The sequence below is a fragment of the Hypomesus transpacificus genome, chromosome 24 (genome assembly GCF_021917145.1).
Source record: "Hypomesus transpacificus isolate Combined female chromosome 24, fHypTra1, whole genome shotgun sequence".
NCBI lineage: Eukaryota > Metazoa > Chordata > Actinopteri > Osmeriformes > Osmeridae > Hypomesus > Hypomesus transpacificus.
Genome location: NC_061083.1, coordinates 5,876,972 through 5,892,832, shown reverse-complemented (window position 1 = coordinate 5,892,832; position 15,861 = coordinate 5,876,972). Strand labels below are relative to the sequence as shown.

Below are 15,861 nucleotides of genomic sequence, written 5' to 3'. Positions count from 1 at the left end.
TTTCACTCTGCATCTTCCTCATCATCCCTGCCCCCCCCTCCCCCTCCTCCTCCTCCTCTCCCCAACAACCCGGAGCGCTTTGATGTGAGGATGAGGTTCAGGGCATCATCCATACATCTGCTGTTGAATTCTTGACTGTAACCAGAGGGTTGATCTGTAGTCGTGGAGACAGCTGGCGTCGTGAGGCTGTCGTATCAGTACTTCATGGGTGCAAATGGATTCTCCATTTAGGAAGAAAGACCTTTGGGGTTTCTGAAACTCGGTTTCTGTAAATGTTTGAAGAATGTAGAACAGGCCAGCATGATGTATTTACTCTCAGCTAGGTGGGTAGCTAACAGCTTTTAACCTAAATGGCTTTTTTACCCAAACACCGGAATCATTTTTTCATGAGGATGAAAAAAGGAGGAAGTCAATTGTTAAGACTATAAACCTTTTTAAAAGGTTTAAAAAATTCAAACCTCTAATGACTTACACCCCCTCAAGAAGTGGAATCATCATGTTGTTGTTGTTGTTTGTTTGTTTGCAGTCATGTGAACCAGTTCACAGGCATGGTGTACCAGAGTGAGCTGCTGCCCCCCCCCAGGACCACCAGCCTGGAGGGCACCCTCCTGCCCAACACCCCCCCCGCCCAGTGGCCAGGTACACCTCGCCCCAGACCCCCCCCCCACCGTCTTCACCCTCCCACTGGATGAGTGAAACGCTGTTCAGTGCTCTGAGGTTAGGTTTGACGGTCTTTCTCCTCCTCTCCCCGCTCCCCTCCCTCCATCTCTCCATCCACCTCCCCACTGCCCCTCCTCTCTCTCCCTGTCTCCTTCCTCCTCTCTCTCTCCCTGTCTCCTCCATCTTCCACTCCCTCCCTTTTTTCTCCTTCGTTCCATCCTCCTCAATCCCTGTCCACTCCCCTCCCTTCCTCCTCCCCTCTTTCCCCTCCTCCCTCTCCCTCCTCCCTCTCCCTCCTCCTCCTCCCTCCCTCCATCCACCTCCCCACTGCCCCTCCTCCTCTCTCTCCCCTCCCTCCTCCTCCTCCCTCCCTCCCTGTCTCCCTCCTCCTCCTTCCTCCTCCTCCCCTCCCTCCCTCTCCCTCCTCCTCCTCCCCTCCCCCCCTCCCCCAGGCATGGCGTCTCTGGTGCGGCTCCTGAGCACAGCGGGGGAGGACGTCCAGCCGGGCGTGGCCGTGCTCCTGTGTGAGATCCTGTCCTCAGTCTTCCTCAGCCTGTTCGTCCACGGTCTCGCCACGCACTCCAGCAACGAGCTGTTCCGCGTCCTGGCCCACCCCCTCAACAGCAAGCTGTGGGTGGCCGTGTTCGGGGGCGGGGCCATGACTCCCACCCTGGAGAAGGCCGGCCCAGTCGGGTCCCCCCCTGGTGAGTGTTTGAGGCACGGCTGACCTCCTTCTACCTCTCTCTGGGGGTGGAGAGAGGGGGACAGGTGGAAGGAGGGAGACGGGTGGAGAGAGACAGAGAGAGGACACAGTGAGGGATAGAGAGGACACAGAGAGAGGACACAGAGAGAGACAGAGAGAGGACACAGAGAGAGACAGAGAGGACTCAGAGACAGAGAGGACACAGGGAGAGACAGAGAGGACACAGGGAGGGACAGAGAGGGACAGAGAGAGGACAGATAGGGACAGAGAGAGGACACAAGGAGGGACAGAGAGGGACAGAGAGGGACCGAGAGAGGACACAGGGAGGGACCGAGAGAGGACACAGGGAGGGACAGAGAGAGACAGAGAGAGGACACAGGGAGGGACAGAGAGACAGAGAGGACACAGGGAGGGACAGAGAGAGACAGAGAGAGGACACAGAGAGAGGACACAGAGAGAGGACACAGAGAGAGGACACAGGGAGGGACAGAGAGAGACAGACGAATGTTTCTTCTTCTATTTATTTGACACGTTATGGACATCTGGGGTGTTTCTCTTCAGTGTCGCCCTCCAGCGAGGACGGGAAGAGGCGGCGTTTCAAGCTGCTGTCGTCACGGAGCGGCTCCAGGGAGGCTTCTGATAGGCCGGGGCCAGAGAGGGAGGGGCCAGGCAGCCCAGCGCCGGTGGCGGAGCAGCAGAAGGCGGAGGCCATCTTTAAAGAACACTTTGTCCCTCCTGAACTCAGTATCTGGGATTACTTTATCGCCAAGGTAACCCGGGAACTTCCTGTTTGTGGGTTTGACCAGCACGTTTAAGGACGTTCAAGTGAATCCGTTTCAACGAGTCTCGATGGATTTCAGGTTTTTAAGCGAAGCTTTTACTAACTGTGTGTGTGTGTGTGTGTGTGTGTGTGTGTGTGTGTGTGTGTGTGTGTGTAGCCGTTCCTCCCTCCGTTAGAGAGCAAGGTGGAGTATGACTCTGAGGAGAGCCAGGACAGCCAGGAAGAAGAGGAGGAGGAGGAGGAATACGACGAGGACACATTTGATTCCAGCTCTCCCCTCCAGGAACATTCCAACCACAACTCTTACAGGTATGACCTCCGACCCCACCCCTCCTCACATCAGTCCAGACGCAAGTCAACAGTTAAATACTGTGTGTGTGTGTGTGTGTGTGCTCCTGCAGCTGGTGTCTGATGCGTCTGTCCATGGTCCAGCTGGTTCTGGGAAACCTCAAGTCCTTCTACCCCATGGCTGGTTATGACCTGCTAGGTACGCTACCATGGCAACACACACGGTCTGAAACTCCTGCACACACACACACACACACTGTTAGCCTTACACACACACACACACACACACACACACACACTGTTAGCCTTACACACACACACACACACACACTGTTAGCCTTACACACACACACACACACACACACACACACACACTGTTAGCCTTACACACACACACACACACACACACACACACACACACACTGTTAGCCTTACACACACACACACACACACACTGTTAGCCTTACACACACACACACACACTGTTAGCCTTACACACACACCACCACTCCCCTACTCCAAGCAAGACAGATTATACACACTCCAATACCCTTAGCACAACACACACACTTCCAGCATGACACGCACCCACACCACACACCACACACCAAACACACACCCACACACCACACATCCATGTTTGTGTTTAGCATGGCCCTGGGCAGCAGAGCTCCTGTCTGGATGGTTGAAGATGAAGTCTAAGTTAAGGTCAGGCGTTTTGGGGCTTTATAGGTACAAGCTCTCACGCTCAATTACCTTCTCCAAACAAACCTGTGTGTGTGTGTCTACGTATGTGTGTGGTGTGTGTGTGTGTGTGTCTACATGTGTGTGTGTGTGTGTGTGTCTCCATGTGTGTGTGTCAGACCTGCCCGTGGCCTCCCCTCTGTGCCACGCTGTGTTGAAGACCCTCCAGCGCTGGGAGCAGGTCCTGCTGAAGAGGCTGGAGCTGTTTGGAGGGCCGCCCTGCAAGTACATGGCCACACACCCCCTGGACCAGCCCCCTGCCTCCGGCCCTGCCATCCTCAGACACAAAGCCCTGTTTGAGCCGTCCAACTCACCCTTCAGGTGAGGACACTTATAGAGAAGCAGTCTGGAAGGGGAGGGGGGTGCTTTGATTTGAGTCACGCCAGCGCACCAGGTGGGCAGCCCTGTTTGAAAGTGTTTGAGGACAGCGTTTGGGATGAAACTAGTTTGGTCTTTAGCTCGGTCTCTGGTGTTCTTCCTTGTCCCTGTCACTCCTTTTATCACTCTCTCATTCTCCTCTCTCTCTTCCTCCTCCTCCTCTCTCCACCTCTCTCTCTCTCCTCCTCCTCTCTCTCCAGGTCCAGCCACCACTCTGCACTGCCAGTGCGTCGTTTGTGGCAGTACCTGGTGAAGCAGGAGGAGATCCAGGAGACCTTCATCAGGAATATCTTTACTAAGAAACGAGATCCCAGCGAGGTATGAAGGCTCTCTCCCCCCTTCTCTCCCCCCCTCCTCTCTCCCCCCTCCTCTCTCCCCCCCTCCTCTCTCCCCCCTCCTCTCTCCCCCCCTCCTCTCTCCCCCCCTCCTCTCTCCCCCCCTCCTCTCTCCCTCCTCCTCTCTCCCACCTCCTCTCTCCCCCCCTCCTCTCTCCCCCCTCCTCTCCTCTCTCCCCCCCTCCTCCTCCCTCCTCCTCTCTCCCCCCTCCTCTCTCCCTCCTCTCTCCCCCTCCCCCCTCCTCTCTCCCCCCTCCTCTCTCCCTCCTCCTCTCTCCTCCCTCCTCTCTCCCCCCTCCTCTCTCCCCCCTCCTCTCTCCTTTCTCCCTCCTCCTCTCTCCCTCCTCCTCTCTCCCCTCCTCCCTCTCTCCCTCCTCCTCTCTCCCTCCTCCTCTCTCCCCCCTCCTCTCTCTCCCTCCTCTCTCCCCCCTCCTCTCTCTCCCTCCTCCTCTCTCCCCCCTCCTCTCCCCCCTCCTCTCCTCTCTCCCCCCCCTCCTCTCCCCCCTCCTCTCATCCTCTCCCCTCTCCTCTCCTCTCTCCCCTCCTCTCTCCCCCTCCCCCCTCCTCTCTCCCCCCTCCTCTCTCCCCCCCTCCTCTCTCCTCCTCTCTCCCCCCTCCTCTCTCTCCCCCCTCCTCTCTCCCCCCCTCCTCTCTCCCTCCTCTCTCCCCCCTCCTCTCTCCCCCTTCCTCTCTCCCCCCTCCTCTCTCTCCCTCCTCCTCTCTCCCCCCTCCTCTCTCCCTCCTCCTCTCTCCCTCCTCCTCTCTCCCTCCTCCTCTCTCCCCCCTCCTCTCTCTCCCTCCTCTCTCCCCCCTCCTCTCTCTCCCTCCTCCTCTCTCCCCCCTCCTCTCCCCCCTCCTCTCCTCTCTCCCCCCCTCCTCTCCCCCCTCCTCTCTCCTCTCCCCTCTCCTCTCCTCTCTCCTCCTCCTCTCTCCCCTCCCCCCTCCTCTCTCCCCCCTCCTCTCTCCCCCCTCCTCTCTCCTCCTCTCTCCCCCCTCCTCTCTCCCCCCCTCCTCTCTCCCTCCTCTCTCCCCCCTCCTCTCTCCCCCTTCCTCTCTCCCCCCTCCTCTCTCTCCCTCCTCCTCTCTCCCCCCTCCTCTCTCCCCCCCTCCTCTCTCGCCCTCCTCCTCTCTCCCCCCTCCTCTCTCCCCCCCTCCTCTCTCCCTCCTCTCTCCCCCCTCCTCTCTCCCCCCTCCTCACTCCCCCCTCCTCTCTCCCTCCTCTCTCCCCCCTCCTCTCTCCCCCCCTCCTCTCTCCCCCCCTCCTCTCTCTCCCTCCTCCTCTCTCCCCCCTCTTCTCTCCCCCCTCCTCTCTCTCCTCCTCCTCTCTCCCTCCTCCTCTCTCCCTCCTCCTCTCTCCCTCCTCCTCTCTCCCACCTCCTCTCTCCCCCCTCCTCTCTCCCCCCTCCTCTCCCCCCTCCTCTCCTCTCTCCCCCCCTCCTCTCCTCCTCCTCTCTCCCCCCTCCTCTCTCCCTCCTCTCTCCCCCTCCCCCCTCCTCTCTCCCCCCTCCCTCTCTCTCCCCTCCCTCCTCTCCTCCCCTCCTCTCTCCTCCCCCCTCTCCCCCTCTCTCCCCCCTCCTCCCTCCTCTCTCCCCCCTCCTCTCTCCCTCCTCCTCTCTCCCTCCTCCTCTCTCCCCCCTCCTCTCTCCCCCCCCTCCTCTCTCTCCCTCCTCCTCTCTCCCCCCTCCTCTCCCCCCTCCTCTCCTTTCTCCCCCCCTCCTCTCCCTCCTCCTCTCTCCCCCCTCCTCTCTCCTCTCCTCTCTCCCCCCTCCTCTCTCCCCCTCCCCCCTCCTCTCTCCCCCCTCCTCTCTCCCCCCTCCTCTCTCCCCCCTCCTCTCTCCTCCCTCCTCTCTCCCCCCTCCTCTCTCCTCCCTCCTCTCTCCCCCCTCCTCTCTCCCCCCTCCTCTCTCCCCCCTCCTCACTCCCCCCTCCTCTCTCCCTCCTCTCTCCCCCCTCCTCTCTCCCCCCTCCTCTCTCTCCCTCCTCCTCTCTCCCCCCTCCTCTCTCCCCCCTCCTCTCTCTCCCTCCTCCTCTCTCCCCCCTCCTCTCTCCCCCCTCCTCTCTCCCCCCTCCTCTCTCCCTCCTCCTCTCTCCCCCCTCCTCTCTCCCCCCTCCTCTCTCTCCACCTCCTCTCTGCATGCACACAACAGCTCCACCAATCAAACACCTCACCACTCTTACTTAATAACACACATTGTGTCGCACCCCCCCGAGACCACCACCACCTCCTAAAAACCAACCCCATCACCTACATTAACCACCCTCAGAGCAGCCCACACCATCCTTATTACAATCCATGCTACCTCTGTCTCCCTCCTCCACACCTGGTATCTGGGATTGGCTCTGCATGCTCCCTTTGTAGTGGCAATCTGAATCCTTAATGTTAATTCATCTCTAATTCAAGTGTGTCTCTGTGTGTGGTTTTACGCCAGTAAATAATGAACACATGGATTAATGAAGCTCTTTTGATTAACAGCCTGATTTAATGACCGTCATGTCTGTGTTTCCTGACTGTTTTGACTGCATGCCTCATCCCCCTCATTGTGTTGTCGTCTGGTTTTTGCCTGCTGCTCTCTGGGGGTAATTAAAGTCGGTTGAGGACCACAGTGTGACATGCTCAGACACAGCAGAAGAGCCTGGCCACAACCAGGTAGGGCTTGCCATGATGGAGGGGCTGGGGGAGGGCTGATGGAGGGGCTGGGGGAAGGCTGTGGAGGTGGGGCTGGGGGAGGGCTGATGGAGGGGCTGGGGGAGGGCTGATGGAGGGGCTGGGGGAGGGCTGATGGAGGTGGGGCTGGGGGGAGGGCTGATGGAGGGGCTGGGGGAGGGCTGATGGAGGGGCTGGGGGAGGGCTGATGGAGGGGCTGGGGGAGGGCTGATGGAGGTGGGGCTGGGGGTGTGATGGAGGGGCTGGGGAGGAGGTGGAGGGGTTCTGGGGCTGATGGAGGTGGGGCTTTAGGTGGAGAGGTGCTGGCACAGGTACAGGTAGGGGAGGGCTATTGTCTTCCCACAGGACTGATACTGAAGTGACTTGTCCTGACTTACACAACCAGTACAGACTAATTGTCTTTAGTCTGGAACACGATAGTCGAAGGTGTCATCTGGGATGCTTCAGTGAAACATGCGTCTGTTGGGTTTCCTACCATGTTTAATAGTTGGGTTGTGTTTTTGTTGTTTTGGTATTTCACCTAGCTCATTAGTTTTCCTGCCGCGTTCTTGTTGATTTATATTTACATTTTACTTAAAATCAAAGTAGTTTTTTTTAATAAACCAGGCCTGGAAGCAATTCTTTTTTAACGGTAATGTCATGTGAAATACATTGCTATGCTTTTATCTGAAACAAAAATAGATGTACGTAGCTCTACAGCTCAAGGATACATTTATACTTAGTTTCTACGGGGAACTGCATCTTCATATACACTTATTGAAAAACAATGCATCCAAATGTAATGTTACAAATGTGAAACCTGTCCTTATAATTATACAGGAATTGTGTTGATAGGATGTAGCAGGCTCGTTGCAAGCCTTTTACTACCAGTTAGCATCATTCGTCCCTGCGTTCATGTTACGTCCAGCCCGATATCGCGGCTAGTCTGCTTCTCAGGCCTACCGCTCATGTCGTATTAGCTTTTCTCCGCGCGTTTCATGTCACACATATTCTCAAGTGTTCCTGAAGTCTGTCCCATGCCGGCCCCATGCCCCTGTCATCCAGGCGTCCTGCCGCCGCCGGTCATGTTATTACGGATGAAACTTGGAAGAAAATAACCAACGAGGTCGGAACGCGGGTTTTGATTAACAAGGGTGTGTCACGACGACTCGGCGTCGCCTGCGGGGGGATTAGCGCAATGTGAAAATGGCAAACCGCCACATTTAGTTGCAAGCCAGACGTTGCATCCACTCGCTGGCAGAACGATGTGGTCGTTTCAGTTTCAATGAAAGCGGTGTTGAGGGGTGAAACCGGACAACGAGTTAGGACTGCAGTATTCCTCCTCAGCCTTGGAAAGCAGGCATCATAGCAGCTATATTATACTGTGCCGTGAAGGGCTTATAAAGAATAGAATAGAATAAAATAACCATGACCCTGCCCAACCATGACTAAGCGCTCGTAGGAGTTGCTCTCGACATGACTGTTATACTATAGCTAAACGGCTAGGGTTATGAGAGGACGGGCTTACAAAAAGAAAAAAATCCCAACCACGATGGTAAAGAAATGCCCTAACGCTTCTGTCCTCTAACAAACATTTCAGAAATCACACAGTTGAGCAAGCAGGCATCTAAGCATCCATCCACCCTTCTGTTTTCAAGGACCTGGGGGAGGGGGGGGGGGTTTAATGGATTGGCAGACATGGCAGGGAAGGCAGATGTATATTCCCCCCTCCCTGTGGGGGGGTGGACACGAGCAGGGCTGATGGGGTATATGGTGATTCACAGTGAACCGTCTCTCTCTCTCTGCAGATCGAGGCAGACCAGGGATACCCCGGAGGAAAGGCCAGAATCATCCACAAGGAGTCTGACATCATCACGGCCTTCGCCATCAACAAGGTAGAGAGCTCGTCGGAGAGAGGAAAGCAATTTAGAGACGGACGACTCATCCAGTCCTTATCCACCTCCTTCTTTTCCCTCCTTCCTTCCCTCTTCTTCTGTGAATTTCTCCTCCCTCTGTTTGTTTCCAGGCCAACCGTAACTGCCTGGTGGTGGCCTCCACCCATGACATCCAGGAGCTGGACGTGTCGTCCATCTTGGCCACTCAGATCCTGACGTGGGTGGATGACGAGGCTGAGACTGAGGCAAAGGGGTGATTAACCTTCTCACACACACACGTGACACAAAGCTTTGTGTCCTCAATACGTCTTCTCTCGAACAACTCTCCTAACATCTTCCTTTATCTCTCTCTCTCTTGCAACTCTCTCATTCTCCCAATCTCTCCCTCTTGTTCCCCCCTCCCCCCTTCTCTCTCCCCATTCGTCTCTCTCAGCCTCAGCAATGAAGACTTCCTGATCATCCATGCCAGAGACGACTTTTCCACACTTCACGGAACCACGCCCTACACCCACAGCAGCCCAGGCACGCCCATCAACATGCCCTGGCTGGGGGGCCTTCAGACGGGCCGAGGAGCAGCCGTGGTGAGCCCCCCTCTCCGGCCCCTCCACCCCTCCCTGTCTCTTGCTGATACGGTTAAAGGGTCAAGACACTTGTTTGTGGACGCTTCGTGGTTCTCAAATGAGCCTTTTCTATGGGGGAGGAGTAGGGCTAACTCAAAAAGAATGTTGTGTCACTATTTAGCATCTAGGGCTTTTATTGATGTTCAAAACGGTTTGTTCACACATGGTTTTAGTCAGTGTGCTAACACGATAGCCTTTTACTGCACTGCTACAGTGCACAGGTGGCCTCTTTAACGTAAGACCGGACGTTTGACGTGTTCTAAAGTAAGACTTGACGTTTGACGCACTGACGTGTTCTAAAGTAAGACTCTGGAAGTTTGACGTTCTGACGTGTTCTAAAGTAAGACTCTGGACGCTTGACGTTCTGACGTGTTCTAAAGTAAGACTCTGGACGTTTGACGCACTGACGTGTTCTAAAGTAAGACTCTGGACGTTTGACGTTCTGACGTGTTCTAAAGTAAGACTCTGGACGTTTGACGTTCTGACGTGTTCTAAAGTAAGACTCTGGACGTTTGACGTTCTGACGTGTTCTAAAGTAAGACTCTGGACGTTTGACGTTCTGACGTGTTCTAAAGTAAGACTGGACGTTTGACGTTCTGACGTGTTCTAAAGTAAGACTGGACGTTTGACGTTCTGACGTGTTCTGCGTTCCCTCCTGTGCTTCCAGCTGATCAAGAGGAACATCAACAATGTGCGAAGGATGACCTCTCACCCCACCCTGCCGTACTGTGAGTAGCACTTCCTCTTCCTTTCGGGGGACTGACTGTGTTGTAGTCAGACCTGACGGGGGACTGACTGTGTTGTCCTCTCAGACCTGACGGGGGACTGACTGTGTTGTAGTCAGACCTGACGGAGGACTGACTGTGTTGTCCTCTCAGACCTGACGGGGGACTGACTGTGTTGTAGTCAGACCTGACGGAGGACTGACTGTGTTGTCCTCTCAGACCTGACGGGGGACTGACTGTGTTGTAGTCAGACCTGACGGGGGACTGACTGTGTTGTCCTCTCAGACCTGACGGGGGACTGACTGTGTTGTAGTCAGACCTGACGGGGGACTGACTGTGTTGTCCTCTCAGACCTGACGGGGGACTGACTGTGTTGTAGTCAGACCTGACGGGGGACTGACTGTGTTGTCCTATCAGACCTGACGGGGGCCCAGGACGGCAGCGTGAGGATGTTCGAGTGGGGGCACTCTCAGCAGATCACCTGCTTCAGGAGCCCAGGGAACACCAGGGTCACACGGATCCGCTTCAACCACCAGGGGAACAAGGTGAGACTCAGGGGAACAAGGGAGGACTCAGGGGAACAAGGGAGGACTCAGGGGAACAAGGGAGGACTCAGGGGAACAAGGGAGGACTCAGGGGAACAAGGGAGGACTCAGGGGAACAAGGGAGGACTCAGGGGAACAAGGGAGGACTCAGGGGAACAAGGGAGGACTCAGGGGAACAAGGGAGGACTCAGGGGAACAAGGGAGGACTCAGGGGAACAAGGGAGGAGTCAGGGGAACAAGGGAGGACTCAGGGGAACAAGGGAGGACTCAGGGGAACAAGGGAGGACTCAGGGGAACAAGGGAGGACTCGGGGGAACAAGGGAGGACTCGGGGGAACAAGGGAGGACTCGGGGGAACAAGGGAGGACTCAGGGGAACAAGGGAGGACTCAGGGGGAACAAGGGAGGACTCAGGGGAACAAGGGAGGACTCAGGGGAACAAGGGAGGACTCAGGGGGAACAAGGGAGGACTCAGGGGAACAAGGGAGGACTCAGGGGAACAAGGGAGGACTCAGGGGGAACAAGGGAGGACTCAGGGGAACAAGGGAGGACTCAGGGGAACAAGGGAGGACTCAGGGGAACAAGGGAGGACTCAGGGGAACAAGGGAGGACTCAGGGGAACAAGGGAGGACTCAGGGGAACAAGGGAGGACTCAGGGGAACAAGGGAGGACTCAGGGGAACAAGGGAGGACCGCTGGCACGGCCTGCTCCACGCCCCAGACAGGATGAGCTGTACCACCACTGGAATCTGATTGTGTGTGTGTGTGTGTGTTCCAGTTTGGTATAGTGGACTCAGACGGAGCCCTGAGTTTGTGGCAGACCAACACCACTGGGAACACCCCTAAACCCTACCTGGTGAGACCTCCACACCTCTCCATGGACCTCTCTCTGCCTGTCTGTCTGCCTGTCTCTCTCACCTCTCTCTGCCTGCCTGTTTCTCTCTCTCACCTCCCTCTCTTTGCCTATCTGCCTGTTTCTCTCTCACCTCTCTCTGCCTGTCTGTCTGCCTGTTTCTCTCTCACCTCCCTCTCTCTGCCTGTTTCTCTCTCACCTCTCTCTACCTGTCTGCCTGTTTCTCTCTCACCTCTCTCTGCCTGTCTGTCTGTTTCTCTCTCTCACCTCTCCCTGCCTGTCTGCCTGTTTCTCTCTCACCTCTCTCTGCCTGCCTATCTCTCTCTCTCACCTCTCTCTGCCTGCCTGTCTGCCTGTCTCTCTCTCTGTCTCTCTCTCTCTTTCTGTCTCTCTCTTTCTTTCTTTCTGTCTCTCTCTCTCTCTGTCTCTCTTTCTTTCTGTCTCTCTCTCTGTCTCTCTCTGTCTGCCTCTCTTGTTCTCCAGCTGTGTTGATGATAATGTTGTTCTGTCAGACGTTACAGTGCCACAACAAAACGGCTCACGACTTCGTCTTTGTGGGCTCCTCCTCTCTTATTGCCACGGCGGGCCTCTCCACAGACAACAGGTAGGCACTGTACTGGGTGTTATACTGTACTTTACTGTAGTGTGTTCTGTACTATAATGGGTCACAATACTATTTACTTTGCCCCTGTAGTCGTATCTCGTGGTAGACTCAGCACAGCTGTTTTTAGAAACAGCTTTCTGTATTCAGGAGCTTGATGACTAAGCTGAACATCTCTTATTTACGTTCAAAATAAATAAATGACACGGTCATGTTTGAGTATTTAATGTGGTGTGTGTGTGTGTCTCCCCAGGAACGTGTGTCTGTGGGACACGCTGGTGACTCCTATGAACAGCCTAGTCCATGGTGAGGCTACTGTACCTTAACACCCCTCCTACCTCACCACCACTACTCTACTCACCAAACCCCACTAGAACTCCCTCTCCAGTATCCACTGAGTTATAATGCCTGAAGGATCACGTAACCACCCATCTCTCTCTCTCTCCTCCCCCCCTCTCTCTTTATCATCCCTCCATCCTCTCTCTCTCCATCTCCTCCATCTCAATCCCTCCATCCTCTATCCCTCCATCCTCTATCTCTCCATCTCTCCATCCTCTTATCTTTCCATCTCCTCCACCCTCTCCATCCTCTATCTCTCCATCCTCCATCTCTCCATCCTCTATCTCTCCATCCTCTATCTCTCCATCCTCTCCATCTCCTCCATCCTCTCTCTCTCCATCTCCTCCATCTCCTCCACCCTCTCCATCTCTCTATCCTCCATCTCTCCATCCTCCATCCTCTCCATCTCCTCCATCCTCTCCATCTCCTCCATCCTCTCCATCTCCTCCACCCTCTCCATCTCTCTATCCTCCATCTCTCCATCCTCCATCCTCTCCATCTCCTCCATCCTCTCCATCTCCTCCATCCTCTCCATCTCCTCCATCCTCTCCATCTCTCCATCCTCTATCTCTCCATCTCCTCCATCCTCTCCATCTCCTCCATCCTCTCCATCTCCTCCATCCTCTCCATCTCCTCCAGCCTTCTCCTGTCATGAGACGGGGGCGACGGTGCTGGCCATGGCCCCCCGGCAGCAGCTGCTGATCGTGGGCGGCAGGAAAGGCTGGCTCAGCGTGCTGGAGCTGGCCCACAGGGTCCAGCGGCAGGGCTTCCAGGCCCACGACTCCCCCGTCAAGGCCCTGGCCGTGGACCCCACCGAGGGCTGCTTCACCAGCGGCTCGGCCGAGGGAAACATCAAGGTAGCCTAGCCTAGCCTAGCTTCATTTAGCTTAGCTCAACTTAGCCTAGCTTCATTTCGCTTAGTTTAGCTCAACTTAGCCTAGCTTCATTTAGCTTCGCTTCATATAGCTTCACTTAACTGAACTTATCTTGGTTTTGTATCATTTCTCATTCAGCCTAGGCTTCCTTAGCTTAGCCTATTTAAAATCAAAGTAAATTGCCATAGAGAAGCCTTGGGGTTAATTATGATTTATTAGAACACAATGGCAGGCCAGCCTAGTCTCGCAGCTATCTATTATCAACAACTTTTCCTTGATCTCCAGTTAACAAGGTAGCCAGGGCTAGGTACAGGCTTAACTGAGTTCTCCAAACTTAAGTCCATACTTAAGTGTGTGTGACGTGTCCCCAGGTGTGGAGCCTGTCCACCCAGAGCCTGCTGCACTCCTTCCCCAACGAGCACGCCCGCCTGTCCATCTTCAGGAACCTGGGCACAGGCGTCATGCAGATCGACTGTGGGCCCACCAATCACGTCTTCTCTTGCGGCGCCGACGGGACCATGAAGATGAGGGTCCTCCCGGACCGGTACAGCGTCGTCAACAACAACAACGGAACCCTGAAGAACGACGTCAAGTTCATCATCTAGAACGTCCAGAAGGCCCCGGAACCAGAAGCCTAGAAGGGGGGGAGGTGGTGAGCAGGTGGCGGGCGTTGGTACGAACAGGTTCTAGAAGGAATCAGCCCCTGGAGCCATCAGGTGGTGTCAGACACACCACGCTCGGCGGGGTGGGCCCCGTCAGCTCTGGAGCCCGTTCTGGTTCAGCCAGGGAGGAGAGGAACACCAGGTGACGAGGAGAGAAGGTACCCATCACTTGACCACACCAGAGGACCCTTCCTCCACCCTCTTCAGCTCTCTCCACCCCCCTCTTAACCTACATAGACCAATCATGAGATTAGAACCCTGTACGAACAATGATTCTATATGGAACTGTATTCGAAGCGGAATTCTAGTGGAGTTATTTCGGAACTTTAGATGTGTCCCTGTGTTGGATCGGTCTGGACCAATCGCGTAGACTAGAGCCCAAAGCGTGCGTGTGCTATGCGTGTGCTGTGCGTGACCTGGGTCACGGTGAGGTTTGTACTGGCTCCAGAACCCGTCGTCCCTGCTTAGCTCGAGGCAATAAGGCCAGTTGATCTGATAAGCACATTTAATAACGAATCATGAAGATTGTCTGTTGCACATTATTAAGGCATACATCGTAGTAGTAGCTAGATAGCCTTAGAGCAAGTAACGCCTTAAATAATAAGATGACTTTCCTGTGTGCAGTATTGATGTTGTCATGGCCTAGATTCAAACCATGGTATTAAGTGTCCTTATTAATCTTTATTACAGGTTATTACAGGAAAGATACCAGGCACAAGCTGTCGAGGGTTAGTTGATGTTTTCTGAAGTAGATTCTCTCTCTCTCTTTTTTTTTTTTTTTTTTTTTTTTTTTTTTTTACAATATACCTGCACACTTCATAAGCTAGCACAATGCCAATATCATCCTGAGAAATGTGCTTGAACCAAATGGCGGTGATTCTACAGAGTCAAATGCAGCCTTACAAATGGTCTTTTAATTATTCCAGAAGCAACGACACACTCCACTTTCTCCCAGTCTCACACGGATCACAGAAGCCTGCTCCATCGTGTCATGTGACACCATCGTGTCATGTGACACATCTGTACGCAAAACATTCAAACGTTATTGAGAAGGGTTGGCACAAATACACAATGATGACTGCAGATTTTAGCCTTCAAAACGTCTTTTTGAAGCCCCGTCTATCTTTTTATTGCCAATTGCCTTCAGGAAATGGTCTTATAGCTCATTGATTGAATCTAGGCCAAAGTATTGTCATGTATATTACTGCCTATGGTAAGAACTGAAGATGACACGGTCACTTAGACACTTTGACGTATTGAGCAATGCATAGCTAGCTGACATCTACAGAATAAAGTTCGACTGATGTAGGCTGATGTATATATGCTTTAGTTAGGGCGGGGATAAACTGGAGAAAAACCTTCGAGATGGTGGCTATATCGTTAAATCTGTAAATACAAAAGTGAAAACACGAAATTTCTCATAAGACTGTGCGTCTGTGATAGGTTTAGATTAGATAAATAATATCTAACATTAAATAGCAATCCCTGCTTTAAGAAATTGGACTGTTTGCAAAACGCCAATTGTATTTATGAATTTTGCTGTTCATATACTGGAATAGAACCTCTGGTTCATGGTAGTGAGCATTCTAGAATGCTGGGTGACTGAGGGTTCCGGATTGCGTCCGGGTTTCAGTGTTCCGAAGGGGGGCGGGACAGGCTGAGTGTTGCAGTAGAGTCCTCTACCTGGGTCAGAGGACACAGGATTCATCTCATTAGAGGCTCTGTCATGATGTCAACATCCGGAGCGGAATAGAAGGGGGGGGGGGGGGTTGGCTCAGTTTAATCAGAATTCCAAAGCTTCAATAAACACTTCTATTTTTAGTTTTGTAACCAAAGTAGATGTGTTAAGTGCATTTGTGTTAATTACCCGAGCTAGGTGTTCCAGCTGGTGTTATATCACCTATCTGGGTGTACGGTAGCTTAGAGCTGGTGCTTACGGCAGGCTAGATGATAACGAGGATGATCCTCCAGAACCATACCATGGTACCGCAGTCAGGCTTCCAGTACATGATCCCTATCCCCTCTAATCATTCAAATGTGAATATATATACACTTCAGATACTTCTAATTTTTTATTAAATATAATGATGTGGATTACATGTTAATCTGACTGTATTATACATTTAAATTGAAATATATTAAATCTACTCAATGGAAACTGATGTCCTGGGTCGTCTCGTTCTTGCTCGCAAGATGAAAAAAAACGTGGTGTTAAC

The 15,861-nt window shown here is 53.8% G+C and overlaps 1 protein-coding gene across 1 annotated transcript in view; it reads left to right on the top strand.

The window, feature by feature from the left end:
* The window catches only part of LOC124486811 (dmX-like protein 1), a 38,009-nt gene extending 22,202 nt beyond the window's left edge, over positions 1 to 15,807 (top strand). Inside the window, exons 31-48 of the mRNA XM_047048641.1 lie at positions 527 to 639; positions 1,113 to 1,364; positions 1,925 to 2,133; positions 2,302 to 2,453; positions 2,546 to 2,631; positions 3,296 to 3,497; positions 3,755 to 3,872; positions 6,477 to 6,536; positions 8,342 to 8,428; positions 8,560 to 8,681; positions 8,862 to 9,009; positions 9,716 to 9,776; positions 10,191 to 10,318; positions 11,094 to 11,171; positions 11,681 to 11,772; positions 12,023 to 12,075; positions 12,748 to 12,965; positions 13,355 to 15,807. Coding sequence (XP_046904597.1) covers positions 527 to 639; positions 1,113 to 1,364; positions 1,925 to 2,133; positions 2,302 to 2,453; positions 2,546 to 2,631; positions 3,296 to 3,497; positions 3,755 to 3,872; positions 6,477 to 6,536; positions 8,342 to 8,428; positions 8,560 to 8,681; positions 8,862 to 9,009; positions 9,716 to 9,776; positions 10,191 to 10,318; positions 11,094 to 11,171; positions 11,681 to 11,772; positions 12,023 to 12,075; positions 12,748 to 12,965; positions 13,355 to 13,588 — 2,413 coding nt within the window. The 3' untranslated portion in view covers positions 13,589 to 15,807. The remainder of the gene's footprint in view (positions 1 to 526; positions 640 to 1,112; positions 1,365 to 1,924; positions 2,134 to 2,301; positions 2,454 to 2,545; positions 2,632 to 3,295; positions 3,498 to 3,754; positions 3,873 to 6,476; positions 6,537 to 8,341; positions 8,429 to 8,559; positions 8,682 to 8,861; positions 9,010 to 9,715; positions 9,777 to 10,190; positions 10,319 to 11,093; positions 11,172 to 11,680; positions 11,773 to 12,022; positions 12,076 to 12,747; positions 12,966 to 13,354) is intronic.
* The last annotated feature ends 54 nt before the right edge of the window (positions 15,808 to 15,861 follow it).